The sequence below is a fragment of the Gambusia affinis genome, linkage group LG20 (assembly GCF_019740435.1).
Source record: "Gambusia affinis linkage group LG20, SWU_Gaff_1.0, whole genome shotgun sequence".
Classification (NCBI taxonomy): domain Eukaryota; kingdom Metazoa; phylum Chordata; class Actinopteri; order Cyprinodontiformes; family Poeciliidae; genus Gambusia; species Gambusia affinis.
In genome coordinates this window covers 12,840,590-12,856,937 of record NC_057887.1, presented here as the reverse complement: position 1 = coordinate 12,856,937, position 16,348 = coordinate 12,840,590, and the positions used below count along the sequence as shown (strand labels likewise).

Genomic DNA, 16,348 nt, shown 5'->3' with positions numbered 1-16,348 from the left:
TTACGGCTCATTTTCTAAATGTCAATGCCACCTTTACTTTTTACGATTCCTGGGCTCCATGTGTGTTTCTTCATCCTACCTAAAATGATTTTAAATCTGCTTACACTAGTTTCAAATATTTCTGGATTATTTTTTTTTACTTTTAAAAATAATTCAGTTTCTCTTTCAGCAGTCTTAAAGCTGATTTCCATCTGTTTCCTTAGGTGGCAGAAGTGGCACAAATCTTGGACTTCCTCTCCACACAGACAGCTCTGCCAATTGTGGGCATCAGTGGTGGCTCTGCAGTTGTTATTCCATACAAGGTAGGTCACGTCAATATACCGACATGACATCCGTGAATGATATATATATTTAAGCTGGCGAACAGTCTCCACTGCTGATCTTGCTTAAAAGAACATGCAAACATTATGACTATATATGGCGTGTTTGTGTTTTGGTGTAATATGTAAACATGTCAGAAGCTGTGCTTGCTCTTCACAGACTCCTGTCTTAGAATCTCTTTGCATTGACATTGTTCACTTTAGAACAACTTATGTAGGTCAGAGCAGTGAAAACTACTTTGGCAAGAAACTTGCTGCATGCAAATATTTGGATATGAGCGATACAGACGTGTGAAAGATCAGCCTTCGACCCTCGTTAGCTTGTTTAATCCCTGCCTGGGAAGAAGTCTGAGTTGTTGGCAACAAAACTTTGCATAGATAGACGAGGCGATCTTGCCTTCAATCAATCATCCCGATGTGCAAGAAGAGCGGCAGGTTTTTTTCTGCTTAGATGTGGCTTGTATCTCCTTGATGAATAGAGATGCAAAGCTGTGAGCTGTGTAGTTATTGTAAAGAAAAGATTGATGACACCAGATGGATTTTTAATTTCTGTTTTGTCTCTACTTTCAATCAGGAAAATGGGTTCATCCTTTCTTCTCCCACTTCCTGCTCATCTGCCCTTTTTCCTTAGTTACTTGAACTGCCACTTTTGAGCACCTCATATTTATAGAACCAACTCTCACATAGTGAAGCACATGCAAATAAACCCCGTCACACATGAGAAGACACACACACACACACACATACACGCAGAGAGGCAAGGCGAAGTATTTTTTCTCACACGTATCCACCAGCGAGGGTTCCACACTGAACCGAAGTGTAGCTGTGTGCCTGTAAATAATGGATGCCACATTTTTTAAATTGTGTTGTAGTCACCAGTTTCCTGTTAATCAAAGGTTATCCACTGATGTCAAGTTATGTATGCGTATTAAACAGGAGGCATCGGAGTTGCAGGGGGCTGATTGATTTACTGTATTCTGATGGCAAAGAATACAGAAGTGAGTGCGTGAGTTAGAGGCTGAGAGAGGAGAACGATGCTCCGATGAAGCTTGGCTGACAGCTGCCTGCAGGCAGCGTTTTACTGTCTCACTGATAAATCTCCCCCCTCTCTTTTGTGAGGGAAACAATAATCCTCATTCTCACACATCTTTTATGCTTTCTATTTCAGTTTTGTTCACCTCCCTTCTTAATTTCTGTCGTTTTAATTTGTAGATTCTTTATTCTTCCAAAAAGGAGTCTACAGTCTCTCTGTTCATTCAGTCTGCCATCTTTGGCTGCATCTTCTCTATGTCCAATGAAAAGTAAAGTGTCAATAACTGTCATTACACTTCTGTAATAGACACACTTGGACTAAAGCAACTTGTAATACAACCTTTAACAGAAATTACTATTACTTGCCCATCAGAATCTTGCACTGTACAGGAATTTCAGCCCATTTATCTTTAAATGTCAAGTTGAGATCTGGACTTTGAAAAGGTGGTTGCAATTGCAACTCCTTGACTTATTTCTTTTATATTTCAGCTGTCATGTATTTGTAGCTCTTTTTGAAATGATTGCCCATAATTTCACATTTGGCTTCAGAATACATTGATATATGACTTCACAGTCGTCCAGTTAGTAGCAGTGTTGCTTTGCAGCAAGAAGGTCCTGAGTTTGATTCCCGACCTGGCCTCTTCCTGCAGGTTCTCCCTGTGCATTTTCATGACATCATGCCCAGGTCGAACTATTTTGACAGAGCTCTGTGCAAAATGTTATGTTATAACATATATGAGAAGTTTGTTGCCGTGTTTCATCCAGACATGGACTAGAACATCAATGTTAATATCTGTCTTCAACTAGTTCAACATAAATACTTTTGAGGAGCGTTTATTTGTGTGATTCTTCACTAAATTACTACCAAAATTGTCAAATGGCTAAAATCTCCTGGATGGAAAAATCAGGATTGTTGCACATGGGGGAGGCTGTTTGCAGAAAAGTCTGACTCCCGCTCTGTTTCCATATTGTAAAAAGCAAAATAGAAGATGCAGGAAGGGAGGGAGAAGGCCGTCAGATAGCGCCGTGACATATACAGAAGTATGAGGTGCATCTCTCAGGTGATCTGCACCGGGTCAAAATACAAATGACCAAGAAGCATGTGACTGCGTGTTGACTGTTTGACTTCGAATGAAGTATGTGGGACTGAGCATTAATTGGTATAGTGATGTCACACCGTTGCAATCTGCCGTTGTGGAAACCAGACACAGTGCCAACAGAAAATAACTCTTTGGCATCATGTGGAACCATACAACAGATTAAGTATAAATATCTGTGCTTTGTCTCATCTTTCTAAAGGACAGTCCTTCCAAACAAGATATACTTGTCAAATTTGCTTAAGTTCTGTCAAAAGCTTTGACATCTAGCAAGCTATAAAATTGGCTTTATAGCCCTTAATGGGCATCAACAGCTGATTCTTTGCATTATTGCCAATATATATCCTCCTTTGCATTGTACTACTAACACATTGGGATGCTCCTTAGTAGTAGCGAAACCAAAACTCCTACTTTGAAGTTTTCTTAATGGTGATCAAATCCATTTGATTAGCAGCGCCTGGCTAATGTTTTTTTTCACATGGCCTTTGCAAATTGTGATCCTGGATAACTGGGTGAACTTGTAGCATTACTTTCTTCTCGGGTGCTACATATTTGTATATAGTTTGTCACTCCTACATAATGTCTGCCATGTTTTTATAACTATTATTTTGAGACTCGTTCAAGTCTAGATCATTTAATTATTCTCTCATAGTGAGAGCAGCAACAAACAGACTCACAGTTTATCCATGGCCCTGGTGATACTATATTTAAGATTTCACAGCGTTTAGTGACAGCTTTCTGTGTAGCACCTCACTCATCCCTGTACACTCTCACCTTTACTGTATTTTCCTTCCTTGAACGTTGGTTTGTTGTCAGTAGGAAGAAAAAAGCTTCTCAGCAGTGTGTGGCTCAATGGGGCAGGTGGATTGGATGAAGAAAGACGCATGCATGAGCGCATGATTCTCTTAAGGGATAAAAGAGCTCAATGCTACTTAATTATCAATAGCCTGATGAAGATGAATGCCTTTGATGATGGTTTAAAAAGAAGCGGCAGCCGCCCGGGCCGCCTATTTATGGTTGCTGTCTCAATGATCTCTTTCTGTTGCTAACAACAAGGAAGGAGGGAATGAGACAAAGGTGAAAAGATTGAAGGGAGGAGAGGAAGTGTGTCCTTCGTCATCCGGTACATGCATCAAGAGGGAGCGAGGAGGAGGAAATGAGAAAGCGTGAGGAATGGCTGAGAAAAAGGCATAAAGACTGTTTAATGGGCCCTGCGAGGAAAGAGGAAAAAACATGCGCCTCTCGAAGGAGTTGGAAATCATTGCCTGGATAAGTTTCCTCTTTCAGTTCCTCTGCTCTTAGCTGGCAGTCCTGGTAGTGTAGAGGGTGATCTTTAGAGGGTGCTGCCTCCAGATGTGTGGTCACCATGGAAGTTATGGAGAAAACAAGAAGAAACCTAAGCATGTAAAATAGCAAAACTTTCATTTAGCTGCTAAAATATTCCACAGTTGGATAAATTATGGAAAATATACTAATATAAAAGTATCTTCAAAAGGTAGACCATTTTGGGCTATCAAAAAAACAACCACAAAGTATGACGCTGCCACCATGACGTTTCACTATAGGGACTGTGTCATAAGGATGATGTGCGGTGATTGTTTTCTACCATGTATTTTACAGGACAGTTGAAAAGTTTTGTATTGGTTTTATTTCACTTCATTTTTACTTGATTCCCTTGAGTCAAGTTGAAAATGGGTCTCACAATTTATTCGTTTCAAGAATGGCTTTTCTGTTGCTTTCTCTCCATGAAGGCCAAATTTGTTGAGCACACAACTAGTTGTCTTGTCAATAAATTCCAAATCCTGAGCTTTGGATCTCTACAGCCCCTATATAATTATCCTGGACATCTTGACTGTATCTGTTATTATTTCTCTATGATCTGGCCAGTCAGTTTAGATTAATGGATAAAATGCAACATGGCTTTAGCCCTCATCTTGTTTATTATTTTATTAAAGAATAGATCAAACTTTGCAGTTAACCCCATTTTAAAAATAATGAAGCAGTATTGAATATCTGTGCTTCAGGAAAAGTTATTAAAAATACACTTGTTGTTGTGATTATAAAACTGAGCATAAGCAAGGTTACTATTACTACTGTATCTGCTAGCAAAGTGCATGATGTAGTTATTTCAGGGACAAATGTAAGAGCTAGCTGCGTTTGAAGGTCACACTGAACTTGAAATGTTGGATTGCACTGGTTCAAGGATTTGGCGTCTCTTACTCGATCATGGTGTTTGTTTCTTTTTTGAGGGGGTTGTTGGTTTGTTTATGTGGCCAAACTGACCTGCTTTCTCTGTTTGACCTTCTATTCTTGAATCTCTTCAAATCAACCCCCAGTTCATTTAGGTTCTTCCCTGCCCTCATGATTCAGAAAGCAGAGGCTTCATAAAGAGGTCATAGAAAAAAATGGAGCCGCTGCACAGCATTCCCACTGGAAGCTAGAAACTACGGTAATGGCCAAGTCACCACTAAGCGTGACAGCTGGCCTCTCGTAAGTTTAATGAAGTTGTCAGTCATACTGGTAATGTAATAGCGTATGCATGGAGTCAGGCATTGTGGTTTTGTATATTTAAAAGGTCAGATGTCAAAAATCACTACATATCCCACCATGTTTTAATCAGTCACAACCAAATTTGCATCAGTTTGATGCTTAAGCATTTTAAGAAACTATAACACTATAACACAATACTTTTGAAACTGTAATCTGGCAAGAATTACAAATTACTTATTGTTATTATTGCATGAAAAGGTGCATTAATATTATGGAAGGGTCCTGTGCTTCAAAAACACTGAAGCGCACCACCCTTCAGAACTTAACTTACAAAACTTTCCCTCTACTACTTTGTCTATTGTTTCTAATTTAATTGCAAAATCAATGGAAAGTTTCACCGGCAAAATTCAAATTGAAACAATGCCTTCAAACCATTGTATTTATTGTGTGCTCACGACTGTATGTTGGCAATAGAACTACAGTCAGAAGTTTGAGTAAAGTGATGTGGACAGAAAATGTGTAAAGTTAGCCAGAGAAATATACTCTATGGTAAATTACAACTTCTACAGATGAAATTGAAAAATTTGAATAAAAAAAAAACAAAGCACAAAATATCATGCTGGGTCTGGCAAAGATTTTTCATGAGATTTATTGTAAAACCCTTCTTCTCTATCTACGAAGCGGAGCTTCTTAAAATGTTGGCGACACAGTTTACCGAAAACAATTGCAGTTTCATTTCCTGAAAATCACAAACGGATCAATGCAGTCAATTGCAAAAAAGATCTGCCTGAAGTTCGACAGCACAAAGCTACCCCCCTGGGTGGGAAGGAGCAGTTGAGCAGCCACCATGTCCACGGTCTTCCTGTCACATTACCATACGCTCCTGCAGTAAGACTGCTAATTATGCCTGCGTGTGACAGCCGCGCTGCCAAGGTGGCGGCAACACGACGGCTGGGAGGGATAGATGAGAGGAGGGGAGGGCGAACTCTTGTTTCTTCATGTGGATGTGCTCCTGTGAGAGGCAGATGTGGAAAAGAAGGTCACTTTGTTGTAATTCCTATTAGAATCCACAACCGAAAATCCTGAAATAAATCTGATTTTTGCTTTAATTAGATAGATATAAAAGCAAGCAGACCAAAGGTTTTATCAGATTAACAGTTTGTGTAAAAGCTCAAACATGTCTAATAGCCATTAAAATGATGCACCTCAGCAGTTTTCTCATGTGTCAGCTGAAGTAGGGCACTACAGTGAACTCCAGCTGCCAATTCATATTTTATTTATTTAGTAACAGCCTGACATGCCTGTGTTCTGCTATTTTTATGAGCTATTCTGATGCAAAGCCCAGCCAGTGGTCTGGTTGCCACTTTGTCTGTGAAGGTGAGCCTCAAAACAAGCTCAGACAGCGATAAAGCTTGTGGAAATTCAGCGAGGAAAAGTCTCGCTCTGATATTCCTGTGGTAGTCCTCAGGCTGCGGCGCTCTCTTGGGCTCTGCAGAAGCTCTCAACTGTGGGAAAGAGAAAATCAACAGAAGGGAGCGATGACAGGTAGTCACCTATGAGACACGAACAGACAGAAAAGATCTGAGACCTCGTCCTGAGGGGTGCTCCATGGCTTAACTTCTCCAAAGCATTCTGTCTTAAACATACGTTTACGACTTCTTCATATATTTCTGCATTTGATTCATAGAACAAACACATGTTCAGAATTCTTAAGAAGACTGTGTTACGCTGATCTTCATCTTCTTACACCAGCTGCCTGTTAACAAATCAAATTCAGAAAATGAAAACTTGTCAAAGCCCCGCATGCTCTTTCACCTTGTTACATCACAGACCTGCTTCAACATTAGCCTGCTTAGATCCCAAAACTCTGTTAACTTTGAGGGAGAGGCTGGGATAGAATGTATAGACAATGAGGCATATTTCTTTTTAGAGAGTTCAAAGTTTTCTAAATGTCACTTTTAATTCTGTAATACTTTAATATTAAAACACACAAAAGAGAACTGAGTTAAAAAAAAACAACTTATTGAGAATATTTTTTATAAATTTAGTGAAATTAACACAAAATCATCTTCACATAAGTGTCTGGACTCTTTGCAATAACCCCGAACACAGCATCCCTTCTTCTTCTTTTCTCAATCTTGAATCCTTGAACTTTTTCATGTTTTGTCATATTATAACTATAGACTAAAATGTAATTTATGTGACAAAGCACTGTGTCACTGGAAAGTTGAAAGGAAATGGCACTTCATTTTCAAATGTTTTTACAATCAAAGAGCTGAAAAGTGTGGTGTGGATTTGTATTCCTTGCTGTGCTACCCACATCGTTGCTTTTATTTTTCCCCTCTTTCCCTTTCTTTTCCATCTCAACGACACAAAAAGTAGATTCCTCATTGATACCTCCTAATTAATTGGCAAACTTCTTCACTGTCACTTCATCCAATTACATCCCACCACCCTGCTACTTCATTAGGTCAGTGAGTCTGAAGGTGAAAAAGTCATTGCTGAGAAATAACCTCTATCCTGAATCCTCATATGAAGCACAGACTTTGGATACTTCCATATCTTTACCTTCTCTTCTTTACATCAGTTTTGCCAGTATGCTCAGACAGCTCTGGACTTATTCACTGCATGGACAAATGACTGTCCAAGTGCATTTTTTGAAGGGCATGTTCCAACATGAATGACTGTCCACACTGAATCATGCAGATGTGCTTTTCTGCAGCAGTGAAGTGATAATCAGACTGGTCAGACTAGGGAGAAAATGGATTAAAAATTATGCCACCAGAAAATATACAGCTGGCTGTGAGACAACTCTAACAAAGTCAGGCAGTGACCCAAGTCTCTCTGAATCAGGCTTTAAAATAGATGTTCACTGATACTCCAAATCTGAATGCCATATCTGAACAAAACAGAGCAAACTCCCAGAAAAAGGAGGTCAAATAATTTCAGCATGACAACGACTTGAGGATGTAGCTTTTTATTTAAATAGATTTCAACCAAATGAAGCTTGTTTACTCTGTTACCTTAATTCAAATGTTGTGAAGTGTACCAAACCATCACTGCACCCATTTCAGCTTTTGCAAATTGTTTGAATACATGGTAATCCCATTGCATATAATTATGAATTTTCAGAAGCAATAAAAATAGTATATCTGCAATATGTTTATATTTGCATACAGTGTAGACAGTTGTATTTTTTTTAATATGTACTATGTGATGGGATTTTAAAAAAATTCTTCTAAATGATTCTGAAAATAATCAAGATGTAAAATCCTTTGAGAAATTCAAAACATTTCATCAGCACTACCTGCTTTGAAATCTTGACATGACTTGGTTAATTCACGTTTGCAATATGAAAACACCAGTCTGTTCAAACAATAATTACGAATGACCTCATTTTTTTGTAGAAGGTGAAATTCTGATTAATTACGACTCGGTTTTAATGACAAAATGATTCTTCTTACTTGCTTGTCCTCTTAACACCATACCTGTATAATATTTTTGAATGAATAGGAATGCAACATTTCTTAGATCAATAGATCGCAGGAAGATTATTTTATTGGCTCCTCTGAGGAAATTTGTCTTGACCAATAACAAACCGTTGAGTCAGTGATGTCCACAAAACAAAAACAAATCCAAAATGTACCTAAAAGTACATTTTGGATTTACTTTATAGGCTCACCCCTCAGTGTTCTATGTGTTCTGTCTGCCTGCTGTGTTCTTTGGGCTTCAACAATACTATTAACCAAAAACTACTAATATTTTTGTCAGGGCCTGTATGTGATAAACAATTAATCATGCTATAATATTAAGCACATCAAAATACATCATAAATATTTTTTTAAAAAGTTAATTGAACCTTTTGGTGAGCCACCAGTGGCTCCATCTTGTACCCTCTTTAGAAAACCTTCTAGAGGAACCCCTGTTTGTCAAAGTGTTTTTGACAAGAATACACATGATTCATGCTTCATGATTCGTCCTTTTCATGTTTTCACTTTGTCATTTATTTCTCCTCCCCTCACTCTTGTTGCCATTTTTACACTGAAGCTTGTTAAATGTGTTTAACAAGCCCTCCCCTGTCAATGCACTCTGAGTTGGTATGCAAATGTATGCAAACACATGGACATGGACAACATTGGACCTCCTCTTTTTGACAGAAAGAGAGCAGCAGAACTGAGTGTTTGCACTTTAAACACACTTGTACCAGAAAGAGGCAGAAAAAAAAATCCTAGGGCTTCTGTAAAATGAATGCGTCAATAAATATGCAAAATGTAATATTTATATTCGTAGCAAAAGTTCATTATGTAAAGCATCACTTGTATTTGTATCATTACTGCTAGAGGGCACATGCTGTAGCAGACGTTTATTGCCTGTAAGTCAATAGTTAGAAGTTTATTGTTTGTATGTTTAGAACATTGTTCAATTACTGACCTAATTCATCCAAATTCAACATTTAAAATATGGTTCAGATTCATTTATGGTATTTTCTTGAACTTTTGTCGACCTCCTTATTCTGGACATAATAAAAGGCAGTCATATATTACTCACTGTAGCCTTATGATGAGTCCAGTAAAAGAACATGAGAAATGATAACATTCATGATAACTCATAGAACTGTATCAGTACATTTTGTTTGTTTTTACAGGCTGAAGGATCCTCCTTTCTACAGATGGGAGCTTCTTTGGAGCAGCAGGTCATCTGCATGTTCAAGGTACAAAAATCAATCAGCCAAATCTCTTTTCTACCCTTGAGCAAGAAAAGGGTTATCCTAACAATTAATTAAAGGGTCAATCATGACTCCTGGGGATTTCATAGGCCGATTAACACCATGAAGGGACATCCCAAGAGTCTGTGGGGAATCCCTGATTTGAAGTCCTGGCCCAATTTCCACAAACCAGTCCAATCTGGATTTATGGCAGATTGTAAATGTTCTCTTGGGACTGGATAACATCATTGTAAAACATGTTTCCAAATCAATCGGAGAATCCGAGTAAAATCTGTCAGACCCTAATTTCACCGTGTTCACATGGGCAGAATATTTTCAACAACTTTTCCCATATTGACACTGATGGAAAGTCATGCAGGACATGAATATTTGTTGAGTTGTAGATCATTTTGAAAAACTTGAAAGCAGATCAGTTGGGAAATTCTGGAACAATTTAGTAATTCTGCAGCAGGTAAAACAACTAGATCCTACCATTTGGTCCAAAAGAAACAATAACAGTGCCTTGCAAACATACGGTAGTCATATGTACGGATATCCTGCTAATCTAGCTGAGGTTGATATGTTGCATAAAGAGTAATGGGGGTGGGGGGAGTAAGTCAATACACTGCAAATCATATTTGTAATTTTCTGCCTTTACCTTTTCCTTGTCTTTGTCAGATCTTGGAGGAGTATGACTGGGCAGAGTTTGCTGTAATCACCAGCTTGATGCCGGGCTACGACACATTTGTGGATATAGTTCAGTCCTACACAGACACATCCTACTTTCTCTGGAATCTGCAGGATATCATGTCTCTGGAAATGTCGGTTGGTGCCAATGATTTGAAGACCAAACGCATGCTGCAGCAGGTAAAGTTAAACAGCAGTTTGCATATTTTCCTCAACATTAGCTATGCTGCATGAAAATAGGAAAGCAGATGGATCTCATATTTTCTTTTCTTCTTGTTCTTAAGCGTGGAGCAAGCTCACAAAACATTGTTAAAATAATGATTCACTCACATGAACATGTTGAACACAATTATTGTATTTAAGTTGAATCTGTTGCATCATTTTATCCATTTAATTGATTAGTTTTATAATTAAGTCAATATTTTGTTCCTGTTTTACTTTGTATTGCCATTAGTGGTTTTTTATAGGACAAAAAAAGTGTGCATACTTTTCTTTTCACTGGGTCAGTCGGCTTCTGTAAAAACAGTCAGTGAGGTTTCATTGATTCCCTCCTGGTTTTTAAAAGGGAACAAAACAAACGGAGGAAGCATTTAGTTTTGTTGATTCTCAGCCCTGGAAAACCTGAAACATGGAGAAACTGTTGGGCCCTTTAAATCAAACTGAAAACGTTGCCATTTACTGCAGCTTATCTGTAAAAATTAAGGACTTCATATGAATCATGTATCTGCAATATGTTTTTTTCTTCTTTATCTTTGTTGTTGTATTTTTTGATTACTATGAAATACAGTGAATAAAAATGACAGGCAAATTCTAGTTTCGAAGTGCAAAAATGTAAAATCTTTCAAAAATTGTTGTAAAGGTTCTGCGCTGAAATCTTAAGTCCTAAATGAAACAAGAAACCCTTTGGATATTGCATCATGCTATAAAGGGAAACATATATTTTGAAACCTGAATTGTCCATTTGTTAAAACATCCAGAATACAGCGATATTACTGACTTGAAAGAACCAGAAGAAGTTTATAAATCTGATGCTGTGTCCTGCATATTTCATAAACAGCAGATTTCTTGACTTTTTGCAGTTGGACTCCCAGGTCCTGTTGGCGTACTGCTCCCATGAGGAAGCGCAGTACCTGTTTCGTCTAGCAGGCGAGTTGGGTCTGCTGGGGCCCGGCTACATCTGGATCCTCCCCAGCCTTGCCGTAGGCAACCCCAACAGCCCTCCACCTGCCACCTTCCCTGTAGGTGTGATCGGTGTGATCACGGACCAGTGGAGGAAAAGCTTGCGGCAGAGAGTAAGGGAGGGCGTCGCCATTGTAGCCAAAGGGGCAGAGAGTTTCAAGAAGGTTTATGGTTTCATTCCTGAAGGACATGGAGATTGCAGTAAACCAGCAAAACAGTCAGAGAACAACACCCTCTTCAGGTGGGGCATGTTTAATTCATCACTTCTTCATTTTTTTAACAGCATGACTTTTTAATCACCGCTCCCTTTGTCTTGCTTTGGATGATCTAAATATTATTGTGGAGTTTGAGCCAGCATATAAAATGGTGTTCAAATTTGCCAAAAGAGTCACAGTACAGACCAAAACTTTTGAGACAAAATACAAAAAGAATACCGGTCATAGTTATTATAAACAGAGTCACTTATATGACTCTTCAAGTTCGACTTGTCTCATTATGTTATTTTGGAACAAACGATGATCAAATGCAGCCCAGATAAAATTTGAATAAAACCTTGAAATTGCCCTTTAATTGGGTGCTGAAGGGAAGCTCCAAAGGAGATTCAGACTGCAACATTGTTAGCTGCTGAGCTTCTGTATTCTCACAGCGCTGACAAGTTGCTTGTGTCCCGTCTGTCAATTGGTCATCATTACTTTGCATTACCGGTGGTGGCTTGCTGGTCTTTGTTTTGTGACACCTCTATATACACCTAAACAGGTTACAATTTTGTTTTACTGATAAACAGTCACTAGAATGTGGCTTCTAAGAATGGGAGCAGCAGACAGCCGTGTGTTTGTATGTTGCTACAGCATATGGGGAGGTGCTAGCAGCCTTCTCCTGAAAAATGAAAGTCTGAGTAAATTTTTTGATGTGTCATACCTGATATACATTGAGTGAAAGAGAAGAAAAGAGAAAATAGCAAATCGTAGGGGCAAATTAATAGGCAAATCATCAACCTAATCCACACACCTTATGTAACAGTTGCTATAATAACAACAAACAGTCACTTCATCACACAAATTCACATGCTGAGAGCAAGTGGATCACACATCCCGGGACAGATTTCATTCAAACAAAACATTGTAGTGTTTTGAACATCGTAGGATCTCATATGAGATCTCCTTCCGCTCCACTAAGCAGTGATTGTTGCCTCCATGTTTGCAGATGAGGACAGTTTTTGTGTTTGCTTTATGAACTCCTCAGAGCATAACATGGAGTAAACATTGTTGAAAAGACATTGTTTGTACCTCTTTTAAATGTTTTACATTTTAAATCAGCCTGCATTAATTGTTCAAAACTCAGTGTGCCAGGGCGTGCTGTGGTGGCGTAGGGGATAGCGCGACTCACATTTGGAGGCTTTGAGTCCTCGACGTGGCTGCCGTGGGTTCGATTCCCAGACCCGGCGACATTTCTCCTCCCCCCTTTCCTGTCAGCCTACTTTCGTATAAGGGACACTAGAGCCCACAAAAGACTCCCTGGAGGAGAGAGAGAGAGAAAAAACAACTCAGTGTGCCTTGAAATTAGACCTCAAAAAGTATCAAGACCATTTAGTAGCAGGATCCTGACATTCAACCAATCAACTAAGATGAGCTGCTTCCCGTCCAAGACATTAAATTAAACCCTCTCAGGAAAGCTTTAGGCTTGATTAGAATCAGGTTGTTGTGAGTGTGTGTTGGTTTAAATGAATATGGAACATCCCGTGCGCAGAATGCTAAAGCTACGCCCTTTGATTGCTTAAGTTTTGTGCTTTTATCTCTGTTTGACATATAGGCACATGCTGAATGTAACGTGGGAACAAAAAGACCTGTCATTCAACAATCAAGGCTTTCTCTCCAACCCTTCTATGGTCATCATTGCTTTGGACCGCGAGAGACTGTGGGACAAGGTGAGCAGCAGCATGACATGAATCAAACTCTCACCTTCAGTCTACAAGAAGGTTTAATGAAAATGTGTCTGTTCTGTGGCACTAAAATTCAGATTTAAGGATGTTTACCTTTTTCTCCATGGTGTTGGTGCATAATAAAAATCTGCATCAGATTTATAACTGTTGTGCAAGAAATTGATATTTGCATTCACCAATATTACGGACATTTTATTTATTTATTTTTTTACTTTAATGTTCTAATTAGATGCAAGTGAAAAGAACTCCTTTTAGGGAGCAATATTTCAATTTAGATTTGGGATTCATTTCATTATTATTACACAATATAGAAGGCTAAATATAGATGTGCCATCACCCTGAGCCATATGGCCCTGGGAGCATCTCTTTGTCCACGTTTCTGCTTGCTCATGTCTGTGCCTGTCTGTACTCCAGCTCTACTGAAAACATTTTCTAAATTATTTTACCTACAAGTATAAAAATGTTTTTAAAAAGCCTCTGCTTTAGCAAATAAAAGACAGACTTTGCAATACAAACACACACTTGTAAGCACACTTCCCTCATCATGATGCTTTGAGCTCTAAAATTTCTTAATGTCAGACATTTGGAACATCAATTAAAGCAAAGATTGAGTCTCCAAATTTATTCTCTGTTTCATAGAGAAATTATAGAGAGACAGTCTGATGAAATGTCTTTCTCTTTAATTTAATGTTCAGTAATTCAATTAAAACAGTAGAACTCATAGAATGGGTTTTACTCAGTAGTGACACTCAACCCAAAACCCTTGTTAACATGCTGGACAGACAACAACTTTGGAGACCTTTGAATAGGTTAAAAAGACCATTTAAGAGATTGTAGATTCAAAGAGTTGTGAAAAAATAACCACAACCAAGTATGAGTGCATAAACTACAGTACACTGACGTGTGTATCAGTAGTAGTTCCACGTTTTTAATTGAATTTCTGACATTTTAAACTAAATTTCTAATTTACTGCGGTGCACTTGTGTGTTTAAGAGGACCCAAAATTCAATAATTTACCTTCTTGATTTGCGGAGGAACCCTCTCTTTCTTGTTTTCACAACCTTACCATCCACTCTACAGTGTTTTACTCCCTTTTACACACTGAAGCACACACACACGGTTGGAGCCTGAGGGTGTATTGGAAAAACTGCGACTAACCAGAAAGGTCTGAGTGTAATCTCACTGCTGTGGTTGAACTCATTTATTTCTGTCCTGGGAAGACTAACCCACTTTGTCAATGTCACTTCCTGGCAGAACTATATGTTTTAATGTGTGTACAAACCTAGATGTGTAATTGTGCTGAAAATGTACAAAACTCTCAGATGATCTCTGGTCGCGTTGTATCTTCATATTCCCATGAGAGTCAAAGTTGGCAGGTAACAAAACAGACCTCATGTTAAGTTGGAAATTGGTCTCACGTCATCACATTCAGATACTTCGTGCTCTGTTCTGCCTCTCTCTACCATGTTGTGCTCCTCATCTGTTATAATAACATGTCACAGTGCTCTTTTGAAGCTTTTTACCATAATTGTAATTACACGGCCTTTTAAGGTGTCACAGATCATTTTTAATATCTGTTTGGTGCTCCGTTGGAATAATTTGGATTGGCAAAATCATATTTGTTGCTTCAGTAGAAATGATCTTCATTTTATTTAATTGTTTGATCTTGCTTGCTCTACACTTACATTCTAGGAATTGACCATCCCTTTAACTTTCAACATGTTTTGTTTCATTGTCATCACAATTTTAAATGCCCTGCTATGTCTCGTGGGTTTGTAAATTTCCTATTTGCTTTATTATTTAAAGAAGGATTGAATAGTACTCCTTGAAATATTTTTTTTCACAACCTAAATCTTCTTCAAACTTCTCCAGAACTCCATCTGTCTCGTATGTTTCCCTTCACCGGTGTTCTGAGAGATTGTCATTGGAACTGTCCACATAAATGAAGTGTAACTTTTAATTGCTGGTTTAATCAGAAACATTCTTTACTGATGTATTAGTAAAAAAAAAAAAAATTAACACATGATGAAGACAACTCATAATGAGCTATATTATAAACGTGGTGCTGTGAACTGTCTATTGTTTTAGCTGTAGGTGTTTGTCACTCCCTTTGAGCAGCATCTGTTAATAAACTCGACTCTCCTTTCTTTTTATGTTGCAGTCCCCAGGTCAGCACATGCAAATGCTGTTAAATAATTTAATAAATTCACCCATGCCTGTGGGGAATGGCATGTGAAATAAAAAAAGGTTGACATGAAGGTCGTTTTAGATCCGAACGGGGATGTTCGCGTTACCAATGAGCTCTTTCTCTCCACGTTTCAGGTGGGCACGTTTGCTCGCGGCATCCTTCAGGTTCGCTACCCCATCTGGCCGCGGTATGGCAGCTTCCTGGAGCACATATCTGATGATCGCCATCTGACGGTGGCCACCCTCGAGGAGCATCCTTTTGTCATGGTCGAGAACGTGGACCCAGGAACCGGCACATGCGTCCGCAACACTGTGCCCTGCAGGCGTCAGTCCAATCACACAGACAGGTACACACAAGGATACAAACTTCTTGCATGTTCCCACAAATTACCTTCATATTCATATACAAAAGCATATAGATTTTGACCTGGATACAGTTAGTTTTAAAGCTCTGAGAAAAAAAAATATATATATATATAATGTGTGAAATCTATGAATAGAAATATTTTGATTATGCCTTCCTGTTCTTAGCTTTTCCTATGAAAAAAAATGATTTAAATTCAAATGTAATTCTAGACCCACAGAGCTAGACGTCCCAATAAGAGCCAGACATCTGCCCCCTCCCTTTTTGTCTGCTCTAGTTAAGTTCATTGCAAACCTCCACAGTTCATTTAACGCAGAGTAATTGTGTGCGCTTGAAACAGTTTAAAAA

At 38.6% G+C, this 16,348-nt stretch overlaps 1 protein-coding gene across 1 annotated transcript in view; it reads left to right on the top strand.

Moving 5' to 3' along the window:
- Positions 1-16,348, top strand: part of LOC122822841 (glutamate receptor ionotropic, NMDA 2C-like) — a 53,191-nt gene that overhangs the window by 16,101 nt on the left and 20,742 nt on the right. The window contains exons 3-8 of the mRNA XM_044101805.1: positions 204-302; positions 9,585-9,650; positions 10,323-10,511; positions 11,411-11,751; positions 13,320-13,434; positions 15,772-15,983. Coding sequence (XP_043957740.1) covers positions 204-302; positions 9,585-9,650; positions 10,323-10,511; positions 11,411-11,751; positions 13,320-13,434; positions 15,772-15,983 — 1,022 coding nt within the window. The remainder of the gene's footprint in view (positions 1-203; positions 303-9,584; positions 9,651-10,322; positions 10,512-11,410; positions 11,752-13,319; positions 13,435-15,771; positions 15,984-16,348) is intronic.